Below are 26,109 nucleotides of genomic sequence, written 5' to 3'. Positions count from 1 at the left end.
GGTTAGGCCGCGTGGGTTTGCGGGAGCAGGCCATGGCTCCCTGGACGGGCGCCGAGCTCCTGGCCCTGAGCCCGCTGCGCGCGCTGTGGCTAGCGCTGGCCGCCGCCTTCCTGCTGGCCCTGCTCTTGCAGCTCGTGCCTCCCGGCCTGTTTCCGGGCTACGCGTTCTTCCAGGATCTGATCCGCTATGGGAAGACCAAGCTGGGCGGAGTGCCGCGCCCGGCCGCCTGCCGCGCCTTTGACGTCCCCAAAAGGTAACCGCGGTTGCCGGGGCGTCGTGCTCGCCGGCCGCCGGCAGGGGGCGGCAGAGACGGGCCGGTGCTGCGCGGCCCCGCGGTCCCGGGCTGTCCCCGGCGGTCCCCGGCTCTGCCCGGCCAGGCCCCGGCTACCTCCCGCTTCCGCTGCGGGGCGCCCGGGGACGCCGGGCTCCGGTGCCCGCCGCCGCTGTTCACGGGCGCGGGACCGTGAACTCGCGGGCGCCGGGGGCGGGGTGGAGGGGGGAGTCCTCCCGGGGAAATGGCCGCTCGTCCCGTTAGGCCTGCTCGTAGGGCGACCAGGGCCCAGCCTTTGTGTCGGGTTCTCTGGCCGGTCCCCGGTGTGACCCCCGCCCCGGGGCCTCGGAATTCGTAGAAGTGAAGGCAGATCCGCCCCCCCCCCGCTGTCCCCACCCCTGATCCCCGGACGCGAGGACACGGGAGGACCCGGTGGATGCCACCTCCCCGGGCGCAGCCCTGACGTCCCTGCCCGCAGCTGCCGCCGCCTGCAGCTCCTTTTGACTTTGTTTTCTCCTCAAGTTGAATGAAGGCATTGATCGTCGAGGCTTAAGTAGAATTCATACAATGCCCTTCCTATTTTTGTCTTATTCTCCACTTGGAGTTCAGGGGTCAGCCAACCCCTGTGGGAAACGGAGGAAGAGCGCCGTGGCTTCCCGCTCTCTCCCTCTTCGGGGCGCGCCCTCAGTTAGCTGGTAGGAAGGACTTTGAATGAATGAGGTGAAAGGATTAAACGTGGAATGGCGCCACGGGATTTCTGTTGGATGAGCTTTGACCCTGAACGATGACAGAGTTTCTGATGGACTGAAACATCTAAAGCACTCCTGGCAACCCAGGGATGCTGATGACACAGGCTTAAGTATCTCTGGCTTCTGAAACACAGGTGATGCTAAACTCCTGTCTGTGGAGAAAGATCTACCAGGTGGCAACTCGTAAGAAGGGCAAGCTAAGTCACTCCGAGCCAACACCCAGAAAGAAGTGCACAGGTTCTCCGCCATGCCTTCTGTGTCTAAGAGACTCTTTAAGAAACAAAACAAAAAAGCCAGGAACAAAAATTGCTGTCCTGTTTTCACCTGGTTTGGTTTCAGTATATCCTTTTCTGCCTTATAACAATTTATTTCCTCACTTTTGAAAAAGATGACAGTCTCTGGATTTAAGGGCAGACTTCAAAGCCTCCTCTGCATTTACCTATTTCTCCAGCTGTTAGTGCTCAAATCTGTCATTTCGTAAGAGGTAAGAAGGACACTTGGAATCTCTCACTTATTCATTACTATAACAATTGAACTCTGTACGTCTTGTCATTTCAACTATATTATGAAATAACTTTTGCCTTTTTCTTCCCTCACAGTTCTAGATTAGAGCCTCCTATGATGTTAAGTGGTATGAGAGTTGTTCTCATTGCTGTATTTTTCCTAAATTAAAAACATCTTTCAGTCCTGGAAAAAGTACAACAAATCCAGGCCAATAATGAAAGGCACTTATTTATCTCAAAAAATATTACTCATGACAGGGCACCAGTGGCTCACTCCTGTAATCCTAGTTACTCAGGAGGCTGAAGTCTGAGGATCGAGGTTCAAAGCCAGCCCTGGCAGGAAAGTCCCAGAGACTCTTACCTCCAATAAACTACCAGAAAACCGGAAGTGGCGCTATGGCTCAAGTGGTAGAGCAGGCTGGCTTTGAGCTGAAGAGCTCAGGGACAGTGCCCAAGCCCAGAGTTCAAGCCCCATGACTGAATATATAGGTATTACTCGCCCATTAAATTCTGTGCCCCTGCATCTAAAAACAGTCAAGGATAATTGGAGTTGGGAGGAAGTGAGAGTTTGTAGCTTCCTTCTACTTCTCTGCAGTTTTCCAATCTTCATGATACTGATAGACTGGGACAACTCATTTCTATAATCAGAAGAAAATGATGAGTTGGTGGCCAGGGAGCACTGGAGAGATTTTACTGCTTTTGTAACTGGGAATTCTAGGCCAGAGGCCTAACTCCAGGGGTTCCACAGTCAGATCAGGTCTTTCCTCTTGCCACAACATACCAAATAAAACTGAGATGATTAGTGGTGAAGAGTACTATCTATTTTGCGATTTATCTCGAAGGTAGTGTTTCTCTTAACTTTTCTGCCCATGCTGGCCTCAAACCAAGATCCTCTAGATTTCAACCCCCTAAATAGCTAGAATTACAGTTATGATCCACTGGTACCCAGCATTGAGTTGGATCTTTTTTTTTTTTTTTTTGTCGGTCGTGGGGCTTGAACTCTGGGCCTGGGCTTTGTCCCTCAGCTCTTCAGCTCAAGGCGAGCGCTCTACCACTTGAGCTACAGCGCCACTTCCGGTTTTCTGGTGGTTTATTGGAGATAGGAGTCTCAGGGTCTCTCCTGCCCGGGCCGGCTTTGAACCGAGATCCTCAGATCTCAGCCTCCTGAGTAGCTAGGATTACAGGCGTGAGCCACTAGCGCCTGGCGAGTTGGATCTTTAAAAACAAGCAAGAATAGAAAATGAACTGGGCCGCTGACATGCCTGTTATCCTAGCTGCTCAGGAGGCTGAGAATCTAAGAGATCTGCCACCTGGGCAGACAAATCTGGAGACTCTTCTTTATAACCAGCAAAAAAAAAAACGCTGGAACTGGAGATGTTGCTTAAGTGGTAGAGAGTTCAAGCCTCAGAGAAAGGGAGTTTATAACATGACTTGGACATATGGTAAAAGGAAGCAAAGCACTTCAGCCCATTTTCCAGGTGCAGGCTAGTAGTTTAGTTTTAAAAAGAGGAAGTATTGAGGTCACGTGCTGGCTCACACCTGTAATCCTAGCTACTCAGAAGATTGAGATCTGAGGATCACAGTTCAAAGCCAGCCATGGCAGGAAAATCCATGAGACTCTTATCTCCAGTTAACCCCCAGAAAACCAAAAGTGGTGCTGTGGCTCAAAGTAGTAGAGTGCAAGCCTTGCACAAAAGTGCCCATGCCCCAAGTTCAAACCCCATGACTAACAAAGAAATAAAAAGAAAAAAAAAAAGGAATTAGGATGGTGGGGGTAGAGAGGTGTGCATAATTAAACAGGCAAAGTGGGGTCTTGTTGATCCTTGTCAGGGGTTCTAGAGAAATTGATATCTGTCATCACTCAAAGCAATCTGAGTTATACTAAGAAAGGTCATGTTGTGTGTGAGTGATCTGTCCCGCATAGGGGTAGTTTCCATCCCTAATAAAGGTGTCCATCAGTCCTCTCCTGAAGAAGGTGACTTCAGGAAACCCAGGCAGAAAGGAGAGGGGGATGAGAAGCTTTCATTCTGCTTTTAGTTGTGTTCATGGCCCTAAGTAAAGAGTCAGTACTTTTTTTAACCAAAAGCAGTTTCTCAGTACTGTTAGAATTTCTTATGAGTAACCACCGCCAGCTGGGCAGACACTGCCTTGTATATCCTGACCACACTACTACTTGGAGAGTGTGCCTTTCCTCATTTAGTCCGCACAGCAGAACAGTCATCATCATTGAAAAACTAGGTTTTGAGAACACAGGCCCAAACTTCAGGAGTCCCTTCCCAAATAAAGGGAGGTAAAGGGGGCTGGGAAGTTGGCTCAGTGGTAGAGCGCTTGCCTTGCATGCCTGAGGCCCTGGGTTCGATTCCTCAGCACCACATAAGCAAAAAGAAAAAAGCCGGAAGTGGCGCTGTGACTCAAGTGGTAGAGCGCTAGCCTTGAGCTGAAGAGCTGAGGGACAGCACCCAGGCCCAGAGTCCAGGCCTCATGACCGGACCCAAAAATAAATAAATAAAGGGAGGTAAAGGACAAAGAAAGAAGGTTCATTGTGTGGCAGCCATAGGAAGATAGCACTTCAGAATTCCTTCAAGGTACCAGACTTCAGGATAAATAGGGAGAATTGGGGACAGGGAGTAAGAAATGTAGGCACAGCGAAAACAGCCCCAAGCCACCAGTGTGACCTGGTTGGCCATTAGCTTAGTCTTTCTTTGTGCAGGAATTGTTACCTCTGAGGAGAGTAGGAACAATGGAGCATGGTCTCTCTGGAGCTTTTAGCTATTCTCTTCAAGATGATAAGAAGGCATTGTTTGTCTAAGGGGCAGGGTTTGTTGTTGTTGTTGTTTGTCACAAGATGCTTATGGTTGAGTCTTGTTTTCCTGAAGCCCAAGGTGATTGTAAAATGAAAGAGCACAAAGCTGGGCGAGAAGGGCTTCATGTCCTGTTTTCAATTAATTGACAGGCCCAATAAAAGTTATGTCTTAGATGTCCCATTCACAGGTGTGCAGATTCTTTTTTTTTTAATTTAATTTTATTTTATTTGTGAACATACTGTACAGAGGGGTTACAATTACATGGGCAGGATAATGCATACATTTCTTACCAAGCATTGCAGCCTCCTCCTTTGTTTACCCTTCACATCCCTTCGCAGCCTCCCCCCTACACCCCAATCCCAATCCTTCCCCTCCCCCCCCCCACAGGTGTGCAGATTCTTGCCTAGAAGTATATAACTTCATGGTGCAAATGCCAGTAAAATCCCAAACTCTGAACCCTTAGTGTGCATCTGGAGAAGGTCTTGCAACCCACAAAGCTGAATCTTATGAAAGATCAAATGAGAACAGACTCCTGCCCCCGAGCTGGCCCTTAGTATTAGCTAAGTTCATCCAATTTGAAACTGTTGAGTAATCTTAATCTATATGCTTCTATTTAAATAGTTTTCCATAGTATCTCTGACATTTGAAAATAAGCCTATGATTTCTACACTTACAAACTGGAGCTAGTTGTTAGTTGTGTTTCTGCATATAAGGAGGCAAGAATAAAACCTTAAGTGAGGTCCTGGAATGTTAGTTTGCATTACCTGTCAGTCCAGTAAGTTTTTTATTTTAAGATGACAGTTGCTTTTCTTTTGATTCCTAGACTTTGGATTTCTCAAACAGTCTGAACAGATGGGTGCACTGGAATAGAGTGACAATGCTCTGGACTCCCATAGTAGATGGAAACGCTACTGTTGCTTAAATTTCAAAATGGTTCCAAAAAGGAATACTGTAAATTAAGCTGTGGAAACAGGGTTTCCCAGGCTTTCTCCACTGGAGTCCATCATGTCTTGAGTGGATTGGGGTCTACAGATAGGATACAGAGTAAACAAACAGGAAGCAAAAAAGAGGGGAAGTCATATTATTTTTACTAATTTTTAGATGAAAGTTAATATTTCCTTAATTATAAATGTAGTCAGCAAATCACAGTAATAGTAGGGCTTGCTAAAACTTTGACATATTTTAATATATGTATGTGTGTGTGTGTTAGTTAATTGTGTGGTAATTGGAAATAAGAGTCTCATGGACTTTCCTGCCTGGGCTGGCTTTGAACCTAGATCCTCAGATCTTAGCCACTTGAGTAGCTAGGATTATAGGCATGAGCCACCAACTCCTGGCTGTGATAGTTTTTAATATACATTAAAAGTACTGAAGATACTACAAAACAGTTTCTCATCACCATGATAACATTGTAGTAGCACCACTAAATCTGGTTATTTGATACAAAAGAAATGCACATGCTCACATATTACATATTTGATTCTTTATTGTTATTACCTATCTGTCAATGTTGTTTTCCTTTATAATCCTTACGGCTTTACACTTATTTTGAGAAGGGTGTACAGCCTTTGTCAGACTACATTTGCATCTGTCCTGAGTTATCTGGAATAAGAGCTCCAGGTCTGAGGATAATTAGGCCCTTCCATCAGTAAGTTTTGAATGACAAGAAGAGGTTGTATATTAACTTCAGTCCTTATTCTTAAAATCAACTTGAATGATGTACATCCTGTCTCCTTCATTCACTGAGAACCAACATTTACTGATACCTGCTATTGGTCTACAGGTATTCTAGGCTCTTTTGAACCTATATAGACAGAGACAACCCTTGTAAACCACGCAGTATAATTTCACTGGGATGAATGCTTTAGAGGAGATCCAGCAGTGTGATTTGATCATTACCTAGGAGTATAGAGAGGTGATAGGGAGGGAGACCTAGAAAGGAGAGGAGGGATGAGGAGAAAGCCCACAGCAGGGCTTTATAGGCATGGATGGAGGTTAGGTTTTGTTCTGAGTAGGTGGAAAGTAATGAAAGGTTGTAGTGGAGGATGAAGCACTGTATCATCTTACTCAAGTTTCACCAGGATGATGGCTCTTATGTGGCAAGGACTAGACAAGAAGCTGCTGTATTAGTGGTACTAGTGTGAATTAGAGCAGTAGTGTAATGGAACCACTAGTTATTTAGCACAGGGTCAGGCACCTGAGTAGAACTCAACAAACATTAACATTAGTTAACCCTACAGCTTCCCCAATTAGGGCCTACGATCAGTTCCAGCATTTAGCAGATATATATGTACATATTAAGTCAAATCCCGTCTCCGGGTCCCATATCACAAAGGAGTTCCAGCCACTCACACTAAAGTCCCAGGCCCTATGCAGTCCCATCTCTACCACCCGACTAGCTTTGTCTTCTGTTTTTTGCCCATACTAGCTCTATGCCAGTTTATGGACCTCTCTGTCAGTCCTTTGTCCAGCCTCAGGGTCTGTGCACTGCTCTGTCTATCTGAAAAGGTTTCCATCTACTTGGCCATGTGGCTTTTGTCATCACTTATTGTCACTACTCAGATATTACCTCCACAGTGAGGCCCTCCTTATTCATCTTGTTTAAAATGATCATCTCCAGCATCCCTTTTTTACTCTCCCCTGCTTTTTTTCCCCAGTAGCAATTAGCTGACTTTTGCCATATTTGTAAGATTTACACTGTGTGTGGGGGGGGGGGGGGGAAGGGGTGGAGATCTGCAACGGTAGGGGTGGTTATCTTGTCACACACTTACTCTCATATCTCCAGGCCCTACAGCAGTCATGGTTCAAAGTAACCACAAAAGTGCTTATTAATCAAGGAGTGTCCACATAGAGCTCTTTGCCACCTTAAGGATTAGCTTGTCCCTGCTCCCAGAGGCTTGGGAAATGCTGCTACATGGAAGTCAAGTGTGGAAGGAGGGAAAAGGATCATGTTGCAAACAGAAAGCAGTGGAGATGTTCCATCTATATTTTGTGACTTGAGTTGGATCTTTTTTTGTGGGGGGGGGGGGCGGTGGGCGGGCGGTGGAGGGATGCTAGGGTTTGAACATAGCCTTGTATACCACTGGACTGGACTGGAGTCTCTAAAACTTGAGCCACATCTTCAGCCCGGCATTTTGCTATTTGTTTTGGAGGTGGGGTTTCTGTAATATTTCTGCCTATAGTGGCTTCAAACTGAGACCTCCAGATCTCAGCCTCATAAGTAGCTAGAATTACTGTCATGAGCCACTGGCACCCAGCATTGAGTTGGATTTTTAAAAACAAGTAAGAATCGAAAATGAATTGGGCCACTGACTCACACGTATCCTAGTTCCTCAGGAGGCTGAGATCTGAGAGTCTAGATTCATAGCCAGCCTGGGTAGGCTAATAGAAGATCCCTATCTTACAGCCAGCAAAAAAGCTGGAACTGGAGATGTTGTTTAAGTAGTGGAGAGACCCAGAGTGTAAGCCTCAGTACGAGTATACACACAACAACACCAACTTCTAAGAAGAAAATGTGTCATATAGAGAAATTCAGAAAGAAAAACAAAATGCAAGAATAGAATAGGAAAACAGCCAATGTATCCTCCAATCAAAGCATCCTGGCACAAGTTGGGCATAGCAAGAACAAGGTGTGGCTGAGCAACTCATATAAAAGACACTTGAGCACCATTTGCTTGATTTAAGCTTGATTTCAATTGGTTCTGTAATGGAGGTGAGAAAACAGGTTGAGGCAAGCCGGGTTTCATGAATAGAGATGATCAGAATGGTTAGAACACCAGAGTCATCTGAACTCAGTCTGGAGCCAAGAGCTACCCCTGTGGGGTGATCCTCTCTGAGCCTTAGTTTTCTCACCTGCCTCATGATGATAATGAACTTTATAGTTACAATCTTTTTTTCTTCTCCCAGGCACCAGTCTGCAGCCCCTGTGCAACAACTAGATTATTCTCTATGTGACTAATGGCTTATTATTTAAATTTAAGAATAAAATGAATAAGCATTGCTCTTTAAAATGTTTTCTTTTTATCATGTTAAGATATATGTGGCATAAAAATTTACCATGGTAGCCTAGCCTGAGGGTACATACCTATAACTCAGCATTCAGTAGGCTGAGGCAGGAGGGTTACCAGTTTAAGGCCAGCCTGTGCTACAAATAAGAACCTATTAATAGGGGCTGGGAAGGTGGCTCAGTGGTAGAGTGCTTGCCTTGCAATGCATGAGGCCCTGGGTTTGACTCCTCAGCACCACATAAGCAACAAGAAAAAAAAAAAAAAGCCGGAAGTGGCGCTGTGACTCAAGTTGTAGAGTGCTAGCCTTGAGCTGAAGAGCTGAGGGACAGTGCCCAAGCCCAGAGTTCAGGCCCCACAACCGGACCCAAAAAAAAAGAACCTATTAATAATAATAAAATTTCAGTTGCCATGTTGACCCATTGGCATTGCAGGCCACCACCACTGTCCAAGGCTTTTCCATTACCCAGAAAGCATTTCAAACATTAGTTATGACATCATGTCATTCCTCTGCCTAAGTAGATCTCCATTACAAACCTAGCATTACAGACGTACACACCATGAATCCTCTGCCCCTCTTGTTCTTGGTCAGGCCACACAGCATACACATGTCCTTTGTTTCTCCTGAACACACCCAGCGTGCACTCACCTCAGTACTTTTACAGTTACATATTCTGCCTAGAAAGTGCTTCTCCCAGAAGTCAGCGAGGATTACTCATTCCAGCCGCCTTCACTCCCAGAAAGACATCCTTCACCACTTATCCACAGTAGCCCCCATGGACCCTCTCTGTCCATTATACTAGATGTTGACCACCTGACTCCTGTGAAAGGTAAACTCCACTAAGGCAGCAACCTGGTCTGTTTGCTCCCTGCTTAGGACCCAGTACACTCTGAGTACACTATAAATATTTTCCAGAAAATGGAGTAGGTAACGCTGGTGGCCTGAAGTTGCTCTTTAGAATCCAGCCACCTCCCCCGTCCCATGGGAGCCTGCAGAGCCGGGCAGTCCCATCCAGCTCTGCCCTGTGCGCTTAGTTCTGAGCTGTGAGGCTTAAGAACAATCTGAAGTACAGCTAAAGACTAGGAGCCAGGGTTGGCAACTGACTCTGATGCATCAACTGGAGAACACTAGGCTCGTGGGCTTGGAGAAGAGGGTGGCTTTCTTCAAATAGCTTTGGAGCTAATGTGTGGAGTTACAGTTTATCTGTGTGTGTGTGGTCCTGCAGGGCAGAGACAAAGTTGACTAGCAGCAGGTAAGAAAACAGAGCAGGTGGGCTGGGAAGTTGGCTCAGTGGTAGAGTGCTTGCCTTGCATGCATGAGACACTGGGTTCAATTCTTCAGCGCCACATAAGCAGAAAAAGCCAGAAGTGGTGCTGTGGCTCGAGTGGTAGAGCACTAGCCTTGAGCTGAAGAAGTGAGGGACAATGCCCAGGCCCAGAGTTCACGCCCCTTCACTGGCCAAAATAAAAACAAAAAAATACAAAACAAAAAACTTCCAAAAAAAAAAAAAGAAAACAGAGCAGGTTACTATTGAATGATAGGAGTACAGCTGAGTTGGCAGACTGGGCATGTCCTGGAGGCTGTGAGTTCTCTTATGAGTACATTCGGGTTCATCTGGAGCCCCTTCCCTTATGTTTATCCTCTATTGGCATAGTTCCTCTTTAACTGACACAAATGGAAGAAAAAGGAGGGGCTTAATATTGATACGGGAAAGGCCAGGTGATTGCTTATCATCCAGAATAGTCAGAAAGCTTCTGAATTGATTTGAAGAGAGGAAAAGTACTAATTGAATAGCTCTTAACTCCAAAATACAAATTGCGCTAATATATGCCTCATGGAAAAACTTCACACCTGACCTTATATATTGGGGTCTTAGTCAAACACAGGTGCACTAAATGGTACTACATAAAATGATCTTCCGTGTATGTGTATAAGGTTCATATGGAATATGCGTGAGTCTATATTTAGACTCTGGTCCTATCTCCCAGATATCTATTAATGCGTATGAAAATATTCCATTAACCCTTCCCCCCATCCAAAGTCTGAAACACTTGACTCGAAGCATTGCAGAGAAGGGCACCTGTAGGTTAGGCACAGGAAAGGGGCCCTCAAAACCAATGAGTGAGGCACTGTGTAGAAGGATGCAGAGAAGGGGCATGGGAAGAGCAAGAAGAGGTGAATGGTGGTGAAATATAGTGCAGCTGTGTATGCAGATGACGTGAAGAACCTCATTGAAAGCTGTTGACTAGAAGGGTTTAAAGAGCTAAGAGAGGTATATCCTGAGCAAAACATAATATATGCTTATCAGAAACACCATAGTGAAATCTCTTGTGCATACTAAAATGACAGGAAAAGAAAATAGGCTTAATGTGGGGAGGGGCAGTCTAGGGAAGGGGAATAATGGTGAATATTGTAGATATAGCTTGTTTTCTGTCTAAAAATAAAGACCTTTAAAATTGTTTTAAGAAGAGGAAGTGGGATGAGGAGAGGAATAGAAGGGGTGAGGTTGATCAGGATACATTGTTTACATGTGTGGGAAAGTCGCATGAAGCCCCTTTGTATGCTAATTAAAATTAAGAACAAGTGAAGGCCTCCATGCTATAAAAGGTGATTCTATTTGTCAAGTCACCACCATCTTTCACATTAGGGTAGGATTGCCAAGTTCATTCTGTTAGTTTTGTGGACCTACTTGTATTTAGTTTGCAAAATAGATTCAGTAGTTCTAAGAACTGTAACTATAAGGAGTTCAGACCTAATTCTATTATTAATATTAGTCATGTTACAATTCAAGAATCTGAAGTCAACACAATGCAGAAAAGAACTAGAGCCTAAGTCCTTCTAAGTTTTTTCTAGCCTCAAGTTTATACTTGGTTAACAATGTGATCAAAATATGGCTAGAAAACATTTCACAGATTTTAATGGTGCTAGAATCATCTAGATTCTCATTGCAAGGTCCTGTGGCCCTCTTGTTTGGAAATTGGGCCCGATTCTGTTCCCTAGAAGAAGAAAGATTGTTAGCTGTTTCTCAATGCAAGTTCACAAGGTAACTGCGTCCTTCTAGAACAGACCTCTTTTCCCTTTAAGTTCAGCAGTCCCGTGATTTGAAAGGCTTTAAAAAATCTGAACACTGCAGAACTTAGGTTGTGTTAAAAAGCAAAATTCTACTCTGGAAAGGGTGGATAGGAGAACTGAAAAGAATCATCCTACTTACCCTGGTGTTTGTCTTTCACTCCTCCTCCTGCAGATACTTTTCTCACTTCTATGTCATCGCCGTGCTATGGAATGGCTTCCTGCTTTGGTTCCTTGTACAATCTCTGTTCCTGGGAGTGCCTTTTCCAAACTGGCTTCATGCTTTGCTGAGAATTCTTGGAGCAGCACAGTTCCAAGGTAAGCTGGATCTCTACCTCCGTACAACACCATTTCCTCCTCTCTGCTCTGTCCTCTATATGGGAGCTATGTGCATTTCTTGCGTCTCAGGTGCCTCATCCCAGGGTCCCAGGGCATCAAAGGGTTTGCATGGTTCATTGCTGGATAGCCAAGGGAATATCCCCAAGTCATCACTAATTATGACACAGCCAAGTTATACTCTACCCCTGACGTCAGAGAATGTTGTACCATGTACAGGACAGGCCCTCCTCCCTCTGATACACATGAGGGGAAGTTTTCAGGATCCCTCAAGTTGAAACAATTACCATTTATACAAGCCCCAGCTAAAAGCGTGCCATAGGAGTCAAAGTATTAATTTCATTAAAAAAATAATTTTGAATGGGCTGACAGTGGCTCATGCCTGCAATCCTAACAACTCAGGAGGCTGAGATCTGAGGATCGCAGTTCAAAGCCAGCCTGGGCAGGAAAGTCCGTGAGACTGTTATCTCCAATAAACCACCAGAAAACTGGAAGTGGCACTAATAATAATTTTGGCAAAATGTTTTAAAAGGCTTGTTATATTATGAGGCTTTGGTTACAGAATAAAAATTTTCTGTATGCTGGGTGCTGGTGGCTCACACCTGTAATCCTAACTATTCAGGAGGCTGAGATCTGAGTTCAAAGCCAGCCCTAGGGAAGGAAAGTCTGTGAGACTCTCATCTCTAATTAGCTACCAGGAAACTGGAAGTGGAGCTATGGCTTAAAGTAGTAGAATGCTAGCCTTCAGCAAAAGAACCTAGGCCCTAAGTTTAAGTCCTACAACCAACCAAAAAATTTTTTTTTCTTGTAAATACTTATTGTCCAGATTACAAAATGGACTTTAAATTAGCCACATCAGCAGTATTTAGAGGATATATGGAACAAAGGGGAGAATTGGACTGGAATGAGAGAGGGGGGTGACACTGTTCAAAAAGAAATATACTCATTACCTGTCTTATATAACTGCAACCCCTCTGTACATCACTTTTACAATAAAAATTTTAATAAATTTTAAAAAAAAGAATTAGATCTAGATGAGGTAGCATGGGAAGATTGCACAAACCCAAGAGTTCAAGACAGACTTGAGCAATACAGTGGATCCTGTGTCACAGTAAGGAGTTGAAGGTAAATGCCATGAAGTAGCCTCCATTAAGATCAAGCAGAGGGTGAGAGGCAGAACTTGAAACAATCATTCTCTGTCCTCATCTCTGTCCTTTGTTCCAGCTGCCAAACCTCTGGCTCCCTAGGAACAATCTTTTCTGTATCAGCAGTGGGGCTTGTCACCCAAGAGGACAATCAGAAAGAGAAAAGCAGTGTTGTTCTGTTGGGAGGGGAGGGACGGAGAGACCTCAGCAAGTCAAACTTCCCTCAATAAAAAGTCACCATTTCATTTGTAGGCAGTGGGATCCGCTGATGTTTTTTGCATTCAGAGTGTTAATTTGGGGAGTTCACTTGGTTGTTTTAACCCATTCCTACAGAGTTAAAAACCAGGCTTTAATTATTACCAAAGGTCTGACTGAGGGCTTTCCCTCAGGAAGGGAAGTAGATGGGGAAGGGCTTAGAAGGGTCCTGGTTGGGTTGTTTCCTTTTTTAAAAAAAATTCTAGCCGGTCGCTGGTGGCTCACGCCTGTAATCCTAGCTACTCAGGAGGCTGAGATCTGAGGATCGCGGTTCAAAGCCAGCCCCGGCAGGAAAGACCGTGAGACTCCTATCTCCAATAAACCACCAGAAAACCGGAAGTGGCGCTGTAGCTTAAGTGGTAGAGCGCTTGCCTTGAGCTGAAGAGCTGAGGGACAGCGCCCAGGCCCAGAGTTCAAGCCCCACGACTGACAAAAAAAAAAAAAAAAATCTTTATTGCTATTATAAAGGTAATGTATAGAAAGATTACAGTTATATAGGTCAGGTAAGGAGTACATTCTTTTTAGACAATGTCATCTCCTTCCCAGTTTTTCCCTGCCCCCCCCCCACAAGTAGTATAGTTCATTTTGAACATAGTGTCTAGTAAGTACCACTGTCAGGTTTTTATTTGATCTAAGTGCTAGTTATATAGGTGAGATGGTATGTGTGACTCACTTGAAGAAGGAAAATGTAGGGTTTATGTTATTTTTAAAATAGCTATTTTTGGCTGAGCATGGAGGGTTCACATCTGTAATCTTAGCTACTCAGGCTGAGAGCTAAGGATGGAAGTTCAAAGCCAGTCCATGAAGAGAAATCCCAGAGTTAACAAGCAAACAAAAAACAAAAAACAAAGCTTGAGGCATGGCAAAAGAAAAAATCCAAGTGAGAGCCACAGCATAAATTCTCTCTCTCTCTCTCTCTCTCTCTCTCTCTCTCTCTCTCTCTCTCTCTCTCTCTCTCTCTCTCTCTCTCTCTCTCTCTCTCTCTCTCTCCTCTCTCTCTCTCTCTCTCTCTCTCTCTCTCCTTGGACCTCTTTGGAGAGGAGGGATGAGAAGCGCAGCAGTTTTCTCCAGACTCGCTGTTGCCCTACAAGTATAATTTGTTTCTTTCCTTTCTTCTTTGTTTTGCTTTGTGTATGTGGTGCTGGGATTGAACCCAGGACCTGACCTCTTACTTGCTAGGTAAGGGTTCCTCTCTTCAGCTACACCTCTAGCGGTTCTTTTTCATATTGCCTAACATAGAAAGAGATGAGTTATCCCGCCTCCATCGAGGGCTCTGTGGTGCCTCAGGGACCTCGGGGACCCTACGGGCACCTGGGATTCTCTATAATGAAGCGCAATTAGGTGATGGTCGTGGTCCCTCTCTGGCACTAATTTACAGTGTAAACCTTGAGGCAAACTCTCTGACCACATGTGTCCCATCCTAAAAGGAAGAATGTATTACCTACAGCCCTTTTCTGGCTCCAGTCCTATGTAATACTTAGTTTCACACTAAGTATTGGAAGAGAGATCTGAACATGTGGCCTTCTGAAATGCAGGGGGTGAGCTGGCACTATCGGCATTCTTGGTGTTGCTGTTCCTGTGGCTGCACAGTGCACGGAGACTCTTCGAGTGCCTCTATGTCAGCGTCTTCTCCAATGCCGTGATTAATGTAGTGCAATACTGTTTTGGACTTGTCTACTATGTCTTGGTTGGCCTCACTGTGCTGAGCCAAGTACCAATGGATGGCAGGAATGGTGAGTGGCCCCTCCCATATCACAGGCCTCGTGAGGGGTGGTCTTCAGGTAAGTGCTCACTCATGCCCTCTAGGGGATTAAGAAATGAAAGCAGCCCAGCCACTGTGCATTCTGGGAATTTAGGCTCTAGAATTTAGGCTCTAGGTTTTACAGAATAACACATCCAAGGGCATATATTCACAGTAACTTCCAAACCTCAACCCACAAATCAGCAGCCCTGCGATCAGGGAAGATAATAAAGGGCAACACCTGAATCAGCCTGATTTCAGGATGGGGTTTTTTGTTGTTGTTTCGTCATGAGTCCTTATGATGGTTCTCTTATAACAAAAGGGAGAGGACAGCAAAGCTGATAAATTGAGATTGCCTTCCGTTTCCTGGCTCTCTATCCAGCAAGTGGAAAGCAAAACCTGTATTTACAAGAAGTAAACAAAATGGGTTTGGTTTTAGAGTCTAAAGGGGGCTATCTAAAACTTGTGACTGTTATTTTTGTAAAAACAACTTGGGCATATGATCATTCCAGATTCATTTTTAAGTGCTAGGCATTGAACTCAGGATCTTATACATGCTAGGCAAGTACTGTACACTTGAGCAAAACCCCCAGCCCTTTTGTTTGCATTTTGTTTTTGAGACAGGGTCTCTTGCCAGGATCTCTTGTGTTTGCCACGCTGGCTTAGAACTCATGATCCTCCTGCAGCCACCTCCTAAGTGACAAGATTACGGGCATGTACACCATACCTACTTCTTTCTGGGAGATTGAAATGGATGTTTTTGGTTTTATTTGTTTAGTTTTGTTATGCCTGTAATGGGGCTTGAATGCAGGGCTGCACACTCTCCCTCACCTTTTCAAGCTCACAGCTGGCTCTTGACCACTTGAGCCATGCCTCAGCTCCTAAAATGAATTTTTTTATTTAATCATATTTTAAATTGTTTTTATAAAGGTGATGTACAGAGGAGTTACAGTTACATAAGTCAGGTAAAGAGTACATGTACTTTTTGAGGTTTTAAGGCTGTTTTTTTTAAAATTTTTATTGTTATTATAAAAGTGATATACAGGGCTGGTAATGTGGCTTAGTGGTAGAGTGCTTGCCTAGCATGCACGAAGCCTTGGGTTTGATTTCTCAGTACCACAGAAATAGAAAAAGCTGGAAGTAACACTGTGGCTCATGTTCCAGAGTGCTAGCCTTGAGCAAAAGAAGCTCAAAGACAGTGCCCAGGCCCTGAGTTCAAGCCCCAGGACTGGCAAAAAGAAAAGTGATATACAGTTGGATTATAGTCACGTAAGTCTAGGCAAAGGATATACTTGCTTTTGAACACTGTCACTCCTCCCCTCGCTCTCTCCCAGTTTTTCCCTCCTGTCCCCACCCTGAAATGAGTTTTTAATGCCATGGTTTCCTTATGGCCCAGGCACTTTGTCCTTCATGACCATTTTCTCTAAGTCCTAGGCTCCAGGCTTTGTTGGTGACCTGTACATCCTCATAAATCAAGACTGAGGTATAGATATGTCCACACTGAGTGGGCCTTCTTCCCTCATCTGAGTTATGTCCACCTGCCCCCTTCTCACTGTTGCTGTACAGCTCCTTTGACTATGAAATGATTTGTTGTTGTTGGTGGTGGTCATAGGGCTTGAACTCAGGGCCTGGGAGCTGTCCCTGAGCTCTTTTGCTCGAGGCTAGCACCACTTTAAGCCTCAGCCCCACTTCCAGTTTTCTGATAGTTAATTGGAGATAAGAATATCACAGATGTACCTTCCCCGGGCTGGCTTCGAGCCGTGATCCTTAGATCTCAGCCTCCTGAGTAGCTAGGATTACAGGCGTGACCCACTGGCAATTTGGCAAAGATGATTTTAAGGTACAACTTAGGAACAATCCTCAGTTTGTGAATTATTTATGGTCTCCAGCCACTCAGCCACCATGTTGCCATCTAATTCACCAGCTGTCTTCCTCCCTGATTGGTGGCATACATGTATTTAGCCAGTATTGTAGTGTGAGCTGTCATTCCTGGTTCTCCACCAGAGGAACTTTCCAGAATCTTTCTAAGAACATTTTCCTCTCTTCTGGAGCTTTCTCCCAGTCCTTGGCTTGGCTTCTACTTCACTCCCATGGAAATAGGTGAGGAAAGGCAGCATAAGCACCTACAAAATAGCATTCTGGATACTCCGCTCTGTTCCACCTGGTCCTTCAAGAGGACTCCTTGGGTCACTGGGGACAACATGGGGAGAGCTGATTTGCTGACCTGTTGGGAAAGAACATATTGAGGCATCTTGTGGCCACAGTGTGTGCTGTAAGTCACAAGCCTGTAATCCTAGCCACTCAGAGACAGAGACCTGAGAATCGACTTTTGAGCTAGCCTGAGCAGACAAATCTTGATATTCAAATCTCCAGTTAGCCAACAAAAAGCCAGAAGTAGAAGTGGGGCTCAAGTAGTAGAGCACCAGCTTTGAGCTAAGGGACAGTACCCAGGCCCTGAGTTCAAGCCTCAGTACTAACACACACACAAGAATGGGCCTGGGAATCTGCTGGACCTCTTTACTGAATCTCTTTACCAGAGCCTGTACCAGAAATTAGAGTACAGACCGATTTTAGAGTTTCTGATGCTGTAAACCAGACTGTAAGTGTAATCCTGCCTAACTTACTGCCACATCCCTTGTGCTAACAGCAGCGCCAGGCTTCACAGATACCCAATAAATAACTGATGAGTAAGTCAATAAAGTAACAGAGCCCAGATAAGACTCTTGGTGAATAGTATTCTTCTGCCTGCCTCCCCTTCCCTGTGTTATAATTCCATCTTACTCTCTCACCTCACAGGGAATCCCTCTCTGACCTCAGAGTAGACATTTGACCTCCAAGATCCTCATTTAGCTTATAATCCTATCGTGACATACTCTTGAAGGCTATCAGGTTTAAAACTGTGTTTTTCATATTATTAACCTATAAAAGAAATCCTTTTAGTAAATGGCAAGTTTTACTGACCACTGAAAGACTACAGCATAGTAGATTGTTTCATGGAACAAGTTGTTGGGTGTTTGTTTGTTTGTTTTTTAACAAAAATGAACACATTGATCTTTATTAGGTTCTCATTCATCATTAGCTATCCTCAACTCATTCCCACTTTACGTTCCCATGTAGAATGGCATGATTCTTGGTCCTCTTACTTGAATCAGCTTTTAGGGCTTCCTCCTAGCAGCAGTGTCCTTGCATTTTGCTGAAGATCAGTGAACAACTTTTGCCTCTTCCATTGAGACTGACAAGATCAGGGTGTTCTGCTGATGAGGTGGAGGCCTTCATTGACTTTCGCAGGGCCAGCGGCTCGCTCATGTCCTTCAACGACCTTCCTTCTTCTTTTCTTCCTGGTAGTCAGAGAAGAAAGAAAGGCACAGTTCTTTAGCGTTCCTACTCTTGGAACGATCTCTCAGACCAGGTCCCCTAATTGAGAAAGGAATTATTTTGTTGTTCATCTTACAGTTCAGATTTCTATTTGGGAGAAATCCTCCACTCATTTCCTTCACTGGTTGGAGCCACGCAAACCAGCCTGCCACATTCCAGATCCTGCTGGTCGCAGGGGCTCTGAAGGGCAGTTCGTGGAGAGTTTCTTTCGAACATGTTTTCCTGACAGGAAACATGAGCAAGAAGACAAAGTCCTTTCACCACACAGAGCAGAGCAGATAGGAGGCAGAGCGAAAGCTTTGTGCCTGAAGCATTTGAAGAAAGTTTGAGAGTATGTGTTAATATGGACCTCTGCCTGAGGCTACCAGAGCCATCTAGGGCTGAGGGGCAGATCCCCTGAGTCCAGGGAAATGACAGTGTGCGCACGCACGTGAGTGTGCACGTGTGTGTGCATGTGTGTACACACCCACGCCAATACTGGCTTGAACTCAGGGTACTGTCCCTAAGCTTTTGTGCTCAATTCTATCACTCTATCCCTTGGGTCACAGCTCCACTTCCAGCTTCTCTAGTGCTTAATTGGAGATAAGAGTCTCATTGACTTTCCCACGTGGGCTGGCTGCAAGTCATGATTCTCAGATCTCAGCCTCATGGATAGCTAGGATTCTAGGTGTGATCCACGAGAGCCCTGCTTAGGATAATACAATTTTTTGACTCCTCTACACTTGGCAGAGTTGGCTAATACTTATTTCAACAGTCTATGTGATAGGGAAAAACGTCCTGATGCAAGCGCGATGGTTTCACATCCTGGGAATGGTGATGTTCATCTGGTCCTCCGCACATCAGTATAAGTGCCACGTCATCCTCGGCAATCTCAGGAGAAACAAAGCAGGTGAGCTGAGAGGCTTTCAGAGCCCCTATGGTAGCCCTCAGGAGTTAGCTCTCTGGGTCCCTTCATTCCTTTCCTACCTCCTCTAGATCCAATTCCTACTTTGGCGAGATGCCTCTCTGAGCTTTGCTCTTCCTGTCTGTAAGGGAAGGCCTTCTTTTTTTTTTTTTTTTTGTGCTTTATGTGGTGCTGAGGAATCGAACCCAGGGCCTCAGGCATGCAAGGCAAGCACTCTACCACGGTGCCTCCTCCCCAGGTACCTAACTTCTAGTCTCTGTCTCTGAGCTGTTCCCACACTGGGAGGCGACCCTGCACAGATGGATGTGCTCCACATGGGACAGCTCCTGTGACCATCGAGTTAGAGTCATCCCAGCCAAAGCAACAGCCTGACTTTCTAGTTCATTTGTATTAACTTACCATGGGTACAATTTCCATTAGACTGTTTATAGTACTAAAGAAGCAATCCTGAGGGGCGTTGGTGACTTATACCTGTAATCCCAGCTACTCAGGAGGCTGAGATCTGAAAGTTCCTGACACTCTTATCTCTATCTAAACACCAGAAAACTAGAAGTAGCGCTGTGGCTCAAGTGGTAGAAGGCTACTCTTGAGCTGAAGAGCTCAGGGCTCAGGGAGAGTGCCCAGGCCCAGAGTTCAAGCCCCACGACTGACCAAAAAAAGAAGAAGCAATCATATTATTTAGTATTTCTGTAAAGCTTACTTTGTGCCAGGCCCTATTCTAAAAGCTTTATGTATAATGCCACAGCACCTGTATACGAGGAATATAATCTAATCTTTCCACAGTCTTGTCGTTTTACAAATAAGGACACTTGGACACAATGAGATGAAACAATTGTATCTGAAGTTTCACAGCTAGTCGAGGAAGAGCCAAGATTTGAACTCATGCAGCCTGACTCTGGAGTTAGCTGTTGATGACCAGTAGCCTCTGAACCTTGGCAGTGAGTCTGAGCATGTGCCATTTTAGTAATAGCAGGTAGACAGTGTAGTAAGGCAGGATGCTGGTATACATACAGCTAGGCAGCACTCTTTTCTCAGTACAAGTTTCTGTCAGCGATTGGTGAGTGAAATCATGAGATTTCTTTTCTAAAACTCCCAGTGCTCACAACACTGTCTTTTCCCATTTCAGGCATAGTCATTCACTGCAACCACAGGATCCCTTTTGGAGACTGGTTTGAGTACGTCTCTTCCCCAAATTACCTAGCAGAGCTCATGATCTACATTTCGATGGCTGTCACCTTTGGTTTCTACAACACAACTTGGTGGCTAGTGGTGACATATGTCTTCTTCAGCCAAGCCCTGTCTGCGTTCCTCAGCCACAAATTCTACAAGAGCCAATTTGTCTCCTACCCAAAGCACAGGAGAGCTTTCCTGCCATTTTTGTTTTAAGATCACCTCCGTCATGAGGAATGCAAGCCAGGAGACAAGTTCAAGTTCCTAGAGACATAAAGTCAGAAGCCTGCAGGATTTTCTACTTTTACACAAAGAACTTCTTTTTTTTTTTTTTTTTGCCAGTCATGGTGCCTGAACTCTGGGCCTGGGCACTGTCCCTCAGCTCTTCAGCTCAAGGCTAGTGCTCTATCACTTGAGCCACAGCATTACTTCCAGCTTTTTCTGCTTATGTGGTGCTGAGGAATCAAACCCAGGGCCTCATGCATGCAAGGCAAGCGCTCTACCACTGAGCCACCTTCCCAGCCCCCACAAAGAACTTCTCAGAGTGAACGAAGCAGTATCCCTCCAAGAGTCTTAAAAAAAAAAAAAAACATTTTTTATTGTAAAAATACTGTACAGAGGGGTTACAGTTACATGAGCAAGGTAATTTCCTATCAAGCATTGTTGCCTCTTCCTTTGTTTTTCCCCTACCTTCCCTTCCCTCCCACCTCCACAACTACACTCCCCCCCTCATTTCCCCCCCACCCACCCTCACCCCCGCCTAAATTGTAAAGTTCAGTTTTCAACATAGTGTCTTGTACATCTCATTGTTACAATGGGTCAACCTATATCCCTATTTAAGCATTTTGTTTTTTCCCTTTAGAGAAGTGTATATACAAGATGCAGGGCACCGACATCAAATACAGTGAAAACAGGGGTTATATCATCCTCCAAGAGTCTTGAGAGTTGCTTCAGCCACTTCAGGCAGATGTGGGGTGCTATGTCTGCTTGCTTTATAAAGTCAAGCATGCATACACAATAGATGGGACTTCTCCAGGCTGCTTCACCAACTCCTGACCAATACTCAGGACATCCTCACATGCCCTCATTCATACACCAGGGAAGATGAGAACACCTGCGGCTGGGATGGCTGCTTAAAAAACAATGGGCTGCCCTGCTTGATAAGGTATCAAGTAGGTGCTCAATAAACATTTGTTATATGTCAATAAAAGAATTGCCTTTGAAGATAACATGAGTAGATAATTTGCACCAGTAATTTCAGGGATAAACAAGTATGCTTGAGTTAGTCTATACTTTTATGTATTTTCATAAAGATCTCCAGTTATGTAACTATCCACAACTGTTTCCATGCAAGTCAGCCAAAGAGAAAGTTTCAAAAACACTTCTACTAAATTCCCTTTTGATATTCCTAATTATACCATCAAAAAATAAAATATTTTTTATAAACCAGGTGCTAGCAGATAATGCCTGTAATCCTACCTACTCAGGAGGCTGAGAATGGAGGAATACAATTTGGGGCCAAAACGTGAACAACAATAAACTTAATTGAGCAACTGTCAGAACTCTACATTCACAAAGCTTAAAGTTTTCTGGGGCTGAGGTGGTCGCTCCATGATAGAGCACTTGAGTAGTATGCATGGAGGCTTAGAGTTGGATCCCTAGCATCTAGGGTTTGAGCCCAGTGCTGGGATTATAGGATTATACCAACATTCTTGCTTGACATGCATAATTTTAAATAAATTATTTAGGGAAAAAATTGTATTGTGCTTTAGGATGCAATTTAAGCCAAGGCTCAACTTCGGATCTGGCTGATGCTAAGGATCTTGTACTGTGAAGTAAAATAACAAACATCCTCCATGAAGGACCCTGTCAGGGCCTATGCAAAAGGCTTCAGTTTCTTATCCACACCTACACTGTCTCTTGCACATGACTCCATGTCTCTCTCTTCCCCTTTTTCTTCCATGCTCAAACACTTCATGTCCAGATGGCAATAGAAGAGGAAGTGCAGTAAGATCTTCAGAGGATTTAGAACATGATAGCATGGCCTTGATAATAGGACTGTGTTGGCAAGGGGAAATTCTATATGCCTAGAGGAGAATGCTGGGCAGATTTGTATTATCTCTACAAGGATGACCCAGAAATAGCTTGGAGGTGGAAATTCTTGACTTTGCTTTTGGTAAAGTGTAATATCCTTAACTTTTCAATGCTGGTTACCATCACGTTAAGGGAAATGGTGCTGAGCTACTATAGAACAGAATTTCCTGGATTAACTACTGACCACAGAGAATATGCTCAAATTAGCCCTGTTCTAGGGTAAGTCTCCAAGTCATAACTCAATCTGCTTACAGTGAGCATGGATTATTTTGTCATCACAAAGTTGTGCTCTGAAGTATAGTTTTAATTCAATCAGTGGTTATCGCTAGAATCTCCTACTGTTAACATTAAGTCTCTAAAAATGTTCCCAAGGGCTCATGTGTTAAAAGTTTAGTTGCCAGCCAATGTTTTTGTTTGTTTGTTTGTTTTAAGAGGTGATAGGATTGTGAGTGGTCTAATTTCATCAGTGAGTTAGTCCATTGGACTGCTAGGAGGGATCTGGTTGGCAGAAGCTCACTAAGATGTACTTTGAAGGGTGTATCTTGCCTCGGAGCCCCGTCCTTTCTCTGCTACCTGGCTGCCTCTAGGTAAGCAGCTATCCTCTGCCACGCCCTTCCACCGTGATAGTTCTGCTTTCCTACAGCCTAAAAGCAAGGGAGCCTGCCTACCATGGACTGACACCTCTGAAAGCAAGAGCCAGAATACTTCCTGATTTAAACTGCTTTTCCTCAGATATTTTGTCACTGGGATGAAAAGTGACTGTCACCCCAACAAAAAAAGCTTTTGTATATGTTTTTAAGTGAAGCTTAAAGGATGCTCAGTTTAAGGAGATGAGAAGTATTTGCATAACTAAGGGTCCTGGAGTGTCCAGAAGCATTAATGGGTAATTTATCCCCAAAATGAACTGACTAATACAATAAAGGAAGCCTTAAAATAGTTTTTTGTTTTTGTCTGTTTTTTGTCGGTCGTGGGGCCTGAACTCTGGGCCTGGGCGCTGTCCCTCAGCTCTTCAGCTCAAGGCTAACTCTCTACCACTTGAGCCACAGCACCACTTCTAACTTTTTCTGCTTATGTGGTGCTGAGGAATTGAACCCAGGGCCTCATGCATGCTAGGCAAGCACTCTACCACTGAGCCACCTTCCCAGCCCCTTAAAATAGTTTTTTAAAGCAAAAGCAAATATGATCATTTGACTCCTATGAACTTCCTACACAGTATCTTCTCTTTTTACTTGATTAGGAAAAATTGTCCAACTTTTTGTAAATGTCGGTCTAACATAAGATTCTATTAAATGGACAAGAAACACAGAAATGGCAATCAATGGTTCTTAAGTGACATAGTTGACCACTGCACTGTAATAGAAATCTGTGTTAGTTTGGAAGGAAGCAAAGTTTAATTAGCCAAGTAAAAACTAGTGAAAGAGCTACTGTGCATGTAAATAAGAAAGTAAATATAGAGTCTCTTCTTCAAACAGACTGAGAACTTCAAGTACTTGGAGGACACCAATCCACAGGGATTCTCAACAGAAGACAAATCTCCCTCCAGGCCAGGCCTCCAGGTATAACCTCTTCAAAGCCCACACAGCATCTTTCTGTGGATTAGGAAAAGCACCACTCTAGAATACAGAGAACAGGGCACACACCTTTGTGAGCATTGAATACAGTCAGGCAGTGCTGCACCTTGCAGCCCAGGCTGGATGGGCCTTGCTTCCTGAGCTTGCTGTCCCCTGCAGTGCCCAACCCACACAATCTTCCACTGAAACCTCATCACGCTGCCCGCCAGTCTACAGATTCTATTCACTTTAGAAACAAAACAGGACTATATCAGCCACTTCATTGAAATAAACTGTACAGATAAAGTAGGTGATAGGAAAAATCCTCCATTGCAAAACCACTGTCCTACTCCACCCAGAAAGGAGTTCAGTGATTAGTAGATACGTGACTCTCAAACAATGGAATGCTGATTTTGCTTATCCCTTGTGACGATAATGTTTTGCTTCCTCTCAGACTACCAACTCCTGTCTTTCCACTTCATTGTTCTGGCATGAGCCTCCAACATTTTAGCCTCCTAGGAATTCCAACTATGGAAGTAATCACATTTTCATTGCCTTTCATTACTTGAAATTCTCACTTCTGCTGGTTAAAATTCTAAGTATATCATAACCAGTCCTTGGAACAGTCTTGACCTGTATATCTTACATTGCTTTTGCCTGCCCATTTAATCAATCTACAGCCCTGGACGAATTCATCTGTGTGTAAATCTGTGTGGTTTAGCTTCCTGAAAAGTTTAAGCTGTTACTAGCTTGCTTTAAATTCCTGACCACTAATCTCAGTAGACTTTAAGGCTGTAGTCATACAAAATTTCACTCTACCATTCATTCTTCCCACTATTTCCTACCTCTGCCCTCAGCAAAGTAAATTCTCTAGAAGCAAACACTCACAGGTTCCCTCCATCTTGCCTAAGCCCCAGTGTCCTTTTTTTTTTCTTTCGTGTGTGTGTGTGTGTGTGTGTGTGTGTGTGTGTGTGTGTGTGTGTGTGTGTGTGTGTGTGTCTGTCATGGGGCTTGAACTCTGGGCCTGAGCGCTGTCCCTCAGCTCTTCAGCTCAAGGCTAGCGCTCTACCACTTGAGAGCCCCAGTGTCCTTATACACTTCCTGCCTTCTTATTAGGATTGGCAAAAAATACTTTTTTTAAAAATGTAACCTCATGTGTCTCACACAAGTTTGAAAGGAACATGTGCCAAAGATTTTATTTCATTTATCATGAATCAAGGAATGAGGAAGATGTTACAACCAGTCCAGAGAAGAACCTTAAAGGTATACGTGGGCAGTTAAGCATGCAAGAATGAATTTCATGCAGAAGTGCCTTGTATAATGGGTGAAGGAAATCAGTTTCCTCCCTTCTCCCAGATAGAGTTGTGTGTCTATGGGGAAATCAGTTACATTCCTATCCATCATCTGTAACTTACAGTTATAAAAGAGCTGAAGGACAAGGCTGAAGATAACTTGAAGGCTATACTAGACAACAGTTTTTCTTGAAATGGTAAATTAGTATTGAAGCAGAACCCTTGACTTGAACTCTAGATTGGATTCCCTTTTGCCAACCTAAGGGCGATCCCCAGCCACTTTTCTCTGAAGGTCATTAGTGTTTCCCTGTTCTGCAGTCAGTATCAGGAAACAAATCTCTTCCTTACGCAGCTTCCTTTACTAGATTACTTGGGAACTCTGTTTCCTTGGTAGCAAAACTCCTGGAAAGAGCTGTTCTTCCTCTTTGCTTCCCACTGCTAAACCCACAGTCACTTCTTTAGCCCTCAGGACTCCAAGAAACTTCCTTTGAAAAAGTGAAAACAACCCTGTTCCTGAACCCAGAAGTCACTTCTTGATTGTTGATTGGTTTCTGATTGTTGATGGACTTTTCTTTCGCTTTGTTTTGTTGTTTTGGGAGGTGTTTGTTTTGCTTGGGTTTTTTTTTGGGGGGGGGGTCTTTTTGTTTGTTGAGACAGGGTCTTGCTGTGTAGCCCAGGCTGGTCTTGAACTCACACTTCTGCCTCTATCTCCTGACTGGTTGGTATTACAGCCCTGAGCCACTACACCTAGCTTTATACACTTCCGGTGATTTGAAGCACCAGGCTCTCTGAGGTTTCCCCCTACCTCTCTGGAAGTCCTGTCCCAAGTTTCTCTGCCCATGCATT

General features: G+C 44.4%; 1 protein-coding gene across 5 annotated transcripts; it reads left to right on the top strand.

The window, feature by feature from the left end:
- On the top strand, positions 1-23,346 carry Srd5a3 (steroid 5 alpha-reductase 3). 5 transcript variants are annotated; one of them, XM_070012236.1, is made up of 5 exons: positions 1-253; positions 11,577-11,719; positions 14,673-14,870; positions 19,020-19,142; positions 20,284-23,346. In XM_070012236.1, exons 1-5 carry the CDS (start codon positions 33-35, stop codon positions 20,541-20,543), a joined length of 945 nt encoding a protein of 314 aa, XP_069868337.1. In that variant the 5' UTR covers positions 1-32; the 3' UTR covers positions 20,544-23,346. The 5 variants fall into 5 exon arrangements, with proteins under 5 accessions (XP_069868337.1, XP_069868335.1, XP_069868334.1 ...); XM_070012234.1 differs by having other exon boundaries at positions 19,008-19,142; XM_070012233.1 differs by having other exon boundaries at positions 14,673-14,918.
- The last annotated feature ends 2,763 nt before the right edge of the window (positions 23,347-26,109 follow it).

Source organism: Dipodomys merriami, unplaced genomic scaffold, assembly GCF_024711535.1.
Source record: "Dipodomys merriami isolate MVZ:Mamm:240054 unplaced genomic scaffold, mDipMer1.0.p SCAF_9, whole genome shotgun sequence".
In the NCBI taxonomy this organism is placed as follows: Eukaryota; Metazoa; Chordata; class Mammalia; order Rodentia; family Heteromyidae; genus Dipodomys; species Dipodomys merriami.
The sequence above is the reverse complement of the archived record's forward strand: the minus strand, read 5'-3'. Positions and strand labels throughout refer to the sequence as shown.